We start from the raw sequence: 11,282 nt of genomic DNA on the forward strand, positions 1-11,282 counted from the left end.
GGGAACATTTCATTGCATTTGTCGTCCCTGTCCGTCCGCTGCATTCCGTCTCTTATTCTGTCTGCTCGCTGGCGCAGTCATGTTTTGACATCCGCACAGCATCCATACCATATCCATTCATATTCGTATATATTCATGCTGCCGATAAGCATATTTCACTGATAAATGCTAAACAATTTCGCCGTTTGGCAGTCAAGAGTTTCGAGAGTTTGGGCAACATTCCAAGTTGGCGTCAATCGATTTCCCACTATAGTCTGTCGTTCGGTTCTTAAGAACCATTTAACTAAAGAGGTTTCAAATATAAAATAATAGAGCAGTCTATAGTTCCAAAAAATGTAATCAAATGTTTTAAATTAGTCAGAGAAACATTCAGTGTAAAAAGTGTTGTTACAATTTTAAACAAATATATAAAACAGTATGTATAAAAAATTATCATAAATCAAATATATGAAAATAATATAATATAGTTTTAAAAGTATTGAAAAACTAAAATGGTACTTCCAAAATCATTTGATATGTTGAAGCATAGTTATTGCTTTTAGCTCTTATTGCCCTTCGCACTTGGAAATTGACTTTGCCAAAAAGAAAATGTAAACTGAAAAGTAAAATAATAAAACAAAGGCATCAAATTTATCTGCAATCGTGTATATTTGTTGTAAAAAATAGGTATAGAAATATACTTTAGCTATAGTATATGTATAGAAATTTCTTGTTGTAGCTTAAACATAAAACGCTCCCTTGTGAGTGGAGTCTCTCTTCTTGATATGCGCGTGTGATTAAAAAGTTGATTGCATATTGATAATTGATTTACGTACTTCAATAAATGGCCACGTTAAGAATTAAAAGCTGAGTTGTCCAAATAAAAAATTGCACATAACAAATTGGAAATGGTAAGCTACTTAAACCTTAAACTTAGCATTAGTTAATTGCTTCTCCTCTGCGGATTTTGTGCACACATTGCTGAATGGCCTGAAAAAAGTTGGCTGCTTTTGCTCCATAATGGCCACGGATAATCAGAAGATGCAGTCGATTCTTTAGCTTTATATACGGAATTCAAGGAGCCTCAAGTTGGAATTCGAAACTGAAAAGGAGACGACTTTGCCATGTCCGCACATACGTTCGTTCCACATTGATAAATCACTAACTATACACGGAGAGTTACAACAAGGACATACAAACATTTACACATACAAAACTCAACTCACACAGTACAAAAAATCGGCTACTTATGTCCCTATACATATATCCATTTATGTATGCATATAGAAAATTTGCTAAGCGCAGCTAATTTGAAATTAGCAAAAAAGATGGCAAAAATCGTTTGCTTCGCTTGCAGTTAAGTTAACTAGGCTAATTCACATAATCGTATTTAGAGTCTATATATACACATTGCATATATAACTGCAAAGGATGCCGGATGCTCACATCGATGTACACATGCATACATTTACAAACGCCCGTTGGCTCCTAACTAAGTTCCATCCTTTCTTCTTTTCGCTACTAATAATAATTAACATAGTTCTTGCATCGCTTGGCCAGCGTCAAAAAACAGCATTTCATCTAAACTTATGTGTGTGTGTTTGTGTTTGTGTCTGTCTGTGTTCGTATTGGTATTAGTATTGGTATTGCTGTGGCTGTGGTTGTGTGGTGTATATGTATTCAGTACTCTTAACGCTTGTAGCTATTGCCAGGATGCACATATCGCTAGCTGCCGACCAACTCGATCTGGCGATATTTCTTGCGCAAATTGGAAACTGGATCACGATACAGCATGGGATCCATGCGCAAATTGGAACGTATCAGCGGCATATAGCTGGAAAGATAAAACGGAAAGATAGATTTAGATAAAATGTACAAACATGTTTAAGACAATGATTTAAATGCTACCTATCATAATTTAAAAAATGTAATTATTTAACTTAACTTTATTAAAACGTGAATTCTTCAGGATAAGAGAAACTACTATTGACCATAATAAATAAATTGTAAGTGCTGACCATTTAATCCATTAAAGAATATATGAGACTATAAAACCGCGAATTCTTCAGAGCAAGGCGAACTAATCGAGTTCCAACAAACATGCTTTCTGTACCATTCCCATTGGCAACAGTTTTTAGTCTAAAATGTTAAGGTCCTTTCTACTTATCTATCGTAGTTAACTTTATAATTATATTCAAGAACTGAAGTTTCATATAGACAATTCGATACATAAGTTTAAGGATTAAAATATTTAAAAATTAAATTGATTCTTCTGAAACTTTTTCAACTTTTTGAATACTTAAACTTTCGCCGATGAAAGGAACTCACCCAAAGACCGCCGCAAAGGTATTCAAGCAGCTCTGGCGCTGGATAAAGTGATCAGGATCGTTCCAGGGCGAACGGCCCGTCTCCCGATCCTTGTAGCCCTTGCGCTGCGTCACCTTAATCGGCGGCTTCCTGGTCACGTGAGAGACCAGCAGGTTCATTAGGATGTCCTCGCAGTTGGAGGACTGCTGTACAGTCTTAAGTAGCAGCAACGACAGCCAGTTGGTGTACAAGTAGTTGTAGTAGCGGTGGTAGAAGGCCGCCCCAGTTAGCACAATTGAATAGTAGTTCGTCCACTTGGACGTATAGCCCCAGGCGTTCTAAAAGGATAGTTATATATGTAAAATATATTTTATAAAATATATCTTCTAAGCTCAAACCCACCTTGGAATCATCCCAGAAGTGAGCTCTCGCCGGATAGCCAACGATGCGCTCGGGAAAATCCCTCCACACCGTGTAGGCAAAGTCCAGTTCATCCGTATTGAGTATGGCATCTTCATCCAGCGACAGTACGGCATCCGTCTGAATCTCTTCGTAGGGCAGGAATCGTTGTGATATGCTCGGTCGTCCCTCAGTCGTCTGGCTTGTGGGTCCAGCTCCCTGGCTGCTCCTGGTGCTGCCCCCCAAGGAAATCACATGCAGGGGTATGTGGTTGGTGGGGGGCCAGCGTTTCTTCAAGGGCAGCGGTCGATCGGCTGCCCAAAGGACAAGGATCTGGGGGTAAAAGAGTACTATAAATATACATCTATGTAGCATGGACTTTCTAAACTCACCCTCTCCACGAACTGGCTCTTCGTGATGGTCCTGACTAGCTTGTAGAGCGCTGCATTCGGACCCAGGGCGGCGCCAATCTGGACGTAGATAACCGCCGTGTAATTATGACGCGGTTCCGCACCCATTGAGTTCAGCAGAAACGGCATGTATCTGAAACGATGGTCACAATCGATTGAGCTACAAGGTTGTACCACAAGATATATCTATTGAGGGGGTTGGAGGACCAGAACCAACCTTGAACTGTCGGCGAAGGTGGGCAACGTGAGGAGGGCGCCCGGCGAACTGTTCCACACCAGACTGCTCCGTACCGGATAATCCGGCAGGCGTTCGCGGATGATCTGCAAGATACGGAAGGGTGGTAAGTGCCTGGGTTAACGCTTGTTTAATGGTTTGTCGATACGCTCAAGTGCTGATTGCCAATTGATTGCCTAATGAGGAGGAGCAGAAGAGACGGGGGGAGTTGAGCTCAGCTCAGCTGTGCTTTGCTGAATATCGAGTGCATTTCAAGGAGCGGGCCAAATTGCGTTTTGAATAGCCCTCCCAGTGGTCTAACCCTCTGACTCTACCCATCTATTCGCTATGTCCTCCGCTGAGTGTGATAATTCAATGGGCCTGAGTTGTTGCCTAATTTTCCGCTTGGCGCAGATGGTGCCCCCTTTACTGTAACCGCTTTTTCCCCTTTTCAGATATACAACGGCGTTCAAAAAAACAGCACTGAAAGTGAAATCCTTGAACTGCAGGCATCTGTTCTTCAATGGCTGTGGTCCATAAGGTAAATATCAAGACATAAGCTTAAGTATACCCAAATTATTCGAAAAGCTTATACATTTCTCTATATGGTGCATTTTAAACTTAACTAGAAGCATTCTCATTACATTTCGTAACTTTAACAGCCCTTAGTTGTAGTATAAAATATTAAAACATATTTATATCCATTAATATCTAACCATAATCTATTAATCCGGACTTGGCTGTGCGTATATCCGTGCATATATGAATGTCGAGGGGCGTTACCGCAGTTTCCGCTGCGCAGCGGAAGTCGCACAGCAACCTCTATGGCCGGAAGTGCCCTTCTATCTCACTCCCTCCCTTGTGTTGCACAAAGAGAGAGAAAGATAGAGGGTTATTCAGAGGAAGTGGCGTGCCATTAATGCGGCGTTAATTTGTCGCTCAAAGTGTGAGCGCGCCTTAAAGTATGCCATGCCAAATTAGTTAGACATCCCGACCGCAGTTAACTCGCCAAGAAGTCCTCCTCCTGCACCTACCATTTGGCACTGTTTTGGCTCCCAGTTTGCGTTTGCATTTGAGTTCGGGTTGAATGCAATTATAATTGCAAAGCCTGACCCCAACTAAGAGCTTAGTGTGTAGTGTAGAGGGCGGCAGGTGGGCGGTGGTGTTCGTGCTGAGTTATGCAAGTGCAGGTGCAGCCAGCCACGTGCACCTGACAGAAAACAGAAGACGGAGCGTTATGCAAAAGCCAGCCAACCACCACCCATTACCCCCAAAACCACCACCCACTAGACCACCATTTACCACCCCCTCATCAGTTCATTCGTGTTATTTCTGTCTGGCACGCTCCGCTTTTGTGCGTGTGGTTAGTGGAATTTGAATGCTGGGACGATCATCTCCCGGCGGAATCGCACTACTATTCAGGCTAAAAGACATAATGAGACGTTTGGGGAGTGGTACCTACAATTAGACGCAATTACGCTTGATAGATCGACAGTTGGTAATCCTTTGAGTGCCGAGTGCTTACCCTAGATCTTCAGAAGCCACAGGAAGTCATTTTGAAAGCACATGGTTTAGTTTTAATGCAAAGAACTCTTATAAAATTTGAATTGTGAACTTAATTTAAGATTTTTGAATGGTAAAAATACTTCTTTATTTAATGAAGATACATCTATTATAGAAATTTTAAGTAATAGTTATATACACAATGGTTAGTGTCTTAGATTTATTGCTGTTTTAAAAATAAACAACTTAACGACTTACCAGAAAAATCATTTTTATGAACATTGCATTTGGAAAGGTTATTTTTTTATATACGGAAGTTTTTCAAAATATAATAAATGTCTAATGCTTTCATCTCTAACTTAATTTAATTAGAAATATCGAACCAAAAATGGCTAGAGGAGAATGTTGACTTTTAAAAGTGCTCTGTGAGTGTGCCAGAAAATGTGTCAGGAGCAACATTTAAGGCCATAAACTCCCTAAGCTTTTGCCGCTTCTCACTGCCGCTTCTGAAACTATCAATATTCATAAGCTTAATCTAAAGCCAGGGCATCCTAACTTCGTTGGGGGGCTTTAAGTTTTATATATATTTTTTGTTGCCATCTTTTTGTTTACATCCATCATGGTCCTTAGCCCCGCTCGTTAGGCGCCAACCAAAGCAACCGGCAGGTGCAGGTGTAGTTGCAGGTGCAGAAGCAAACTAACCCAACTAGGATTTCGCTGCAGACGGCAGGTCCTGTCGATCCTTGGCTCCTTGTCTGGCTGGCAACGTGTCTCAAGTGCCTGCTTTATATTTTGTAATTATAATTCCTTCTTCAGGGCATCCCCCCATTTTTGCATAATCAACGCTCAGCGCGAAAAGCGTGTTTGTTCAACTCCTTTCCTATCCTTTCCTTTCGCTCCTCGCGCTGTGTGCGTGAGTATCTGTGTGTGTTGTCCTGCGACATAATTAAGTCAATCTCATGCTGTTGACGCTGCCAGCATAATTGAGAGCGAGAGGCAGCTAACAGGGGCCAACAGGCAGATGGGGATGGCCTATGCCTGCGATTCAATTATGCACATTGCACACTGCAAACTGCAAACTACACACTGCATATATGTATGTTTAGGCCTGGCCCAAACGGACGGCCCTGCTCAGCAGACCCTCTTTGCCCACATTTTAATTGGCCAACAACGTGCATTTAATTGGCTTAGATCCATGTTGCACAGCCGGAATTTTTAAGTTGCTCGCAGCAGTACAAAACGACAGTTCCACTTGGCTATCGGTTATTTTCTGTAGCTAAAAACTGATTTTAAAAAGTAATTTCTACCGAAACAAAAATAATATTTAGCTTTGAATTGAAAACCAAATTAAGAGACACAACATTCTTGTAGGAACCAAAAATAAACATTATAATAATAATCTTCTTCTCTGGGTCTTTAAAATTCAGGAAAATTTTAATGAGAAATTGTAACATATAAAATCACAATTATTAACTATATTCGTCCCTGAATTTTGTTAAACGAAAAATATATTAAAAGTAATAATATAATCATTCTCATAGTGTCTAAAAGTTAGCCAAATTTGAACAAGAAAATTAATAAATTTAACTCACAAATAGTGCTTACATTTTTTTAAACGAATAATACAATCCATAATTTTATAAAAAGAAAACATTTTAATCTGTTACTAACTATGATAGGACTACCATTATAAATCCTTTAATAACTAATATAAATGTTCATTAACCAACATATTTAAGATCTTGTGAGTACGAAATGAAATTATAATTATTCCGACATACTTCTTGGGTTTTTTCATATTTTCCGAGTCAAGAAGGTCCACTGTAATTGTATTTGCTTGGCTACACATGTCAGGAGTTCTCCCATTCAGCTGCCGGGCTTTCTTTTCTATCATTCGTTGCTGGCAGGCTCTATTTGGATGTCAGCCAGGAGACTTATCGCAGCAGAAGGACCAAGAGCAGCGGCCACAAACGCTGCTGGCACTACTTAAGGAGCGGAGCATAAGTGCGGTGGTCGGAAAAGGAAGGCAACCAGAACTTCATTTCCGTTTCGCATCAGCATCGAGTTTATAGATGTGTGCATTTGTGATGATTAAGTTGCCGGTTGAGGTAACTGCAGACGGCTGAAGGCCCCGGACCCAATAGAGTGGATAATGCAGGCAAATAAAACAGGTGGATATGCTGCATATACATATATTCTTTAAGCATTTGGCTTAAAGACCGAATTTAAAGTGTTTACAAGCCACCACAACCCAACAACAAATCGTTTTCCCTTGGCTTGGCTGGAATTGCGTTTTAAGTTGGCCCATAAGCTGGCAGAATGCACATAGCCATATAAAATATATGCAGTTTTCGGTATACATTTCTGCCGAAATTTGCTTAAATTAATTGCCAGAATTTCCTTTTGCCTATGCAAGTCAAAAATACTTTTTTCCCGCTTTACTACATGTTTATTTTGTTGATCAGCTTTCTTGTTTTGTAAGTTTTCTTTTGAGGAGATTTTAATTGAAGCTTTTGGCAAAGGGGTTACTAAAGCAGTTTGTGGCAAAAGACGATTACAGATTAAGAAGAAATAAGAAACATTTCGTGAAATCAGTTTTTTTATAAAGCTTTTGTTCCTAAGACGGGTGTTGCCAAAAAAAGGGATTAAAGCTTTAAGAATTTTAAGCACATGGCTACGTTTTTAAATATAACATTTCATTTTTGATATTTACAACTTATATATTTATATTTTAGCTACTCTACTAATCAGCTTAAGGAGACACACTTCTGCAGCTTACATAAAAAGCATATATGTTTACAAATTGAATTCTGTTGGGTGAGGCCATTGCGAAAGTTTTCGTTTCCTGTTCCTCAGCGAAATGAGAAAATGTCGGTTTCTTTTTCTGCATGCTATTTTTCTTAGCATACTTCTTGGGGGGCTAGCAGCTTCCTGCTGCTGTGTGTGTGTGTTTGTGTGTGGGCGTGGCAAGCGGGCTAAAAGTTCCAAGCTGTGCAAAGGCAGCTGCATACATAAAATGTACTCCTCTGGTTGGCCAGGCCAAAAGTTGCACTCAGTGACACCCAAAACACTCAACATCAAAATAAAATGAGAAAAAGGCAAACTCCTACCAAGACAAATACTAAATTAACTTATGCAAGTAGCTAAAAGAGACGTGAACATATAGATAGAAATGGAGAGGAAGCACAAAATTGTATGTAAATGCTAGCTGGTAACTTCTTCAAACTTTCTTTGCTTAAAAATTAACAAACGTCAAAAGATGCAAAAGAAAGCAGAGCATCAAAAATTAGCTACGGCCAACATGGCGTATGCGTAACAAGTTGACTTCGTTTTTAATTTCCATAAATAACTACGAAACTCTACTCAATTATAAAGCAGACGAAAAAAAAACGTATACATATGAATATCGTAGAATATTAAAATAGTCCCCCCCCAACAAAGTTAAAAATATTTAAAAATTGAAACACGTACGCCAAAAAGCAAACAATTTTACCCCTTGCGGTTTTTGGCTTATGACAATTAAACAAAAACAGCAACAAATCGCTAAACCAATTTCGAACTGAATTCGTTTTATATTACTTTTTCATTTCGGTTTTAGCCATATTTTATATGCGCCATTCGGACGTGTTTTTGCACAAAAATTTATCGATCTAAACTTGTTGACCAATGTTAATTAAGTGCCGCGTCTCCATGGGCGGAGGGGATTTGTCGTTTCAGGGGGTTATGCGATGATGTGTAAATGCGGTGTCGAGTGTACAATTCTTTGGCTTTGTTTTTGGATTAGCGAAAATACATTTTCAATGATTTTATGGTGAGTGTGAAAGCTGAAACTGTTTAAAATGCAGGGTAACTGATAAAATATTTACTGATTTGAACTGAGAAACTTTTTCTAATTGAAAAATAATAGAATTGTAAACTTTTTCGAAGCTTTTTAAAATTTGTTTAATTATTTAGTTCAGCCATTTTACTATTAATTTAATTGTTTTTATCCATTCAAAAGTCAAAGTCGCCAAAGGGTGTTTTGTAACTTTTTAAGCTTTTCAAATTACGCTTAAATTTTCAATGATTTTTTCAGCACCTCTTCAGCCTAATCGCCTGTATTTTGGCTCTTGCCGTTCATTCATCTTATAACGTCATTTGCCATGACTTCAAACTTTAAGCCGACGATGATGTCATTATTGTTGGCAAACTTTGGAGCTGTCGCTACAACGCAAATAATCAACAACAACAGCTGAAGTTATGAAGCTGCTTTGACAAATTCGAAAAACAAGCAAAACGCAAAGGCCAAAAAAAATCCAGCAAAGACAAACAAGTTTTGACGTCGGCCAAAAAGAGAAGCTAACTTCAATTTTGTTTGATTTCAGTTTATTCAGTATCTGAATGCCATGTGAATTCAACTATAGGCGCAGCAGGCCAGTATAGACAGCCAAATGTAACAAAAAGCAAATAAATACCAAATAAATATTTATTCACAAAAGTTGGCTCAAATTAAAGGCCCTGCGGGGTGCTTTTTGTTTGTTTATTTGTCATGCTTTATTTTGGGTTAATCGATACTTGTTGTGTTCGATGGGTGAAACGGAATATTTCTTACCCAGATGATATGATAAAAAATACAGTAGATGCTCTTGGCAAAACGTTTTGAAATTTGATAAGAATTTCAAATAGGTAAAGATAGCTTTTATTGGCCAATTTCATATTTGTAATAACAAATAGTTCTCTTTAATGGGACACTACTTTTCTCCATTACAATTATTGTATAAAAATACCCTTAAAAGATATTACTTTCATTTCAATTTTATTTAATGCAAGCTATCATGTTCCTTAAGCAACGAATTTTGCAAAGGCCATTGGAATAATTCTTATCAATTTGTAATCTTAATCCCAAGCAATTCATCATGCGACAAATAGGCGTAATCTAAAAAAACTCTGCCAGAATACTTCCGAAAACAAAAAAACAAAAAACAGAATAAGCAGAATAAACAGTGAAACCAAACAAATTCCAAGTAAGGGAAATAACAACATCACTTAACATCTGGTTAGGCTTTAACGCTCGTTTTCCTCCACACAATTGGGAACATTAATTAGTTTTAATTAGCTAACGCGCAAAGCTTACGAATGGATTATAAGTATAATTATAATTTCGAAAGAGGGAAGCGGCGGCGAAGAAAATAATTTAAATGCTCGCTCATGATTAAAATTAATTCGGTGACGTCACAGAGAAGCGGCTACGTTTTGGAGGTCAGTGCTACATATACGTATACCCGTTTACTCGATTTTTTCTCCGTCTTTATTTTGTTACTCAGTTCTCGCTTCGCTGACACTCGGGTGATGACGTCACGGGCTTCGTTAACATTGCATGACAAGTTCACATATTTTCTCGCAGCGTGTGAGCACACTAGCGTATTCAAAGTTCTCCAGTTCTCTCAGTTCTCAGGGGCAAAATAAAAAATTGTTTGCCGGCTATTTGCATTTTGGTAAATAAAAGCTGGTATAAAAAAATAGAAACGCTCTGCCATTCTCCCTTCTTTTAACGGGTTATTTATTATTATGACTGTGGGCTCTCCAAAAGAGAGCTCCATAGAAGTCAATGTCAATAAATATTTCACTTATGACAAGTTGACATTGCGCCAAGCCATTTTCCAACAAACAACCCAAACCAACCCATCCCACCTATGTATGTACAACCCCCACCTATTCTATCCCCAGCCGTATTTCATAATTTTGGACAAGCCGCTGGGTCATAATTGACCCGCTGCTGATCGATAAACTCGAGTGACACATTGTCCATACGCTCTGTGGGCCAAATGGAACGGAATTGATGATGTGGGCGTCCATTGTGGTCGATTTTCATGTGTCGCAATCACTATTAAGGGCCATTAATTTATGCGACCAGCCAAAGTCTAACAAATCATAATGAATATGTGTGGCCAACAGGCGGAAAACGGAATTTTGCTAGCAGAAAAATTGTTAAATATTAGAGGGTTCCGCTTTTCTTAACTAAATTGAATACAACTAATTTTAAATTTGCATACTTTTTCAAGAATAATGCTTCCCTTTAATAACCACAATAAGATGATCTTAAGATCAAAATGTTTTGTTTTATTGCAGTTTATATGAACATAGAAAAATCGTTTCCTTAAAACTTTCACGCATTCCTCTATTCATGTGTAAATTTGTTCAATGGTACTCCATTTCCTTTTCTAGTACCATCTCTAATTTTATAGCACTTGCCGTTCATTAACCTTGGACAACTCAAAGAAGATCTCATTAAAGATTAGGAATGCATCGCTGGGATTCCAAATAAGCCTACAGTAGAGCTTTCCTTACTATAGCCACAAAAATATGCTTTGTAAAGTTTAGTTTTTGATAGGAGAATTATCATTTTTAATGATTTTTAACTGAAAGCATTGAAATTAATAATAATTTGTTAATATTTCATATGCCATTTTTTATATAACCGATAATATATA

At 38.3% G+C, this 11,282-nt stretch overlaps 1 protein-coding gene across 1 annotated transcript in view; it reads right to left on the reverse strand.

Moving 5' to 3' along the window:
* Window positions 1-629: 629 nt before the first annotated feature.
* The window catches only part of ttv (exostosin glycosyltransferase 1 ttv), a 75,858-nt gene continuing 65,205 nt past the window's right edge, over window positions 630-11,282 (reverse strand). Inside the window, exons 6-10 of the mRNA XM_017073728.4 lie at window positions 3,313-3,416; window positions 3,078-3,228; window positions 2,689-3,018; window positions 2,308-2,624; window positions 630-1,813 (exon numbers count right to left, since the gene is read on the reverse strand). Of these exons, the coding sequence (XP_016929217.3) occupies window positions 1,705-1,813; window positions 2,308-2,624; window positions 2,689-3,018; window positions 3,078-3,228; window positions 3,313-3,416 (1,011 nt within the window). The 3' untranslated portion in view covers window positions 630-1,704. The remainder of the gene's footprint in view (window positions 1,814-2,307; window positions 2,625-2,688; window positions 3,019-3,077; window positions 3,229-3,312; window positions 3,417-11,282) is intronic.

Source organism: Drosophila suzukii, chromosome 2R, assembly GCF_043229965.1.
Source record: "Drosophila suzukii chromosome 2R, CBGP_Dsuzu_IsoJpt1.0, whole genome shotgun sequence".
In the NCBI taxonomy this organism is placed as follows: domain Eukaryota; kingdom Metazoa; phylum Arthropoda; class Insecta; order Diptera; family Drosophilidae; genus Drosophila; species Drosophila suzukii.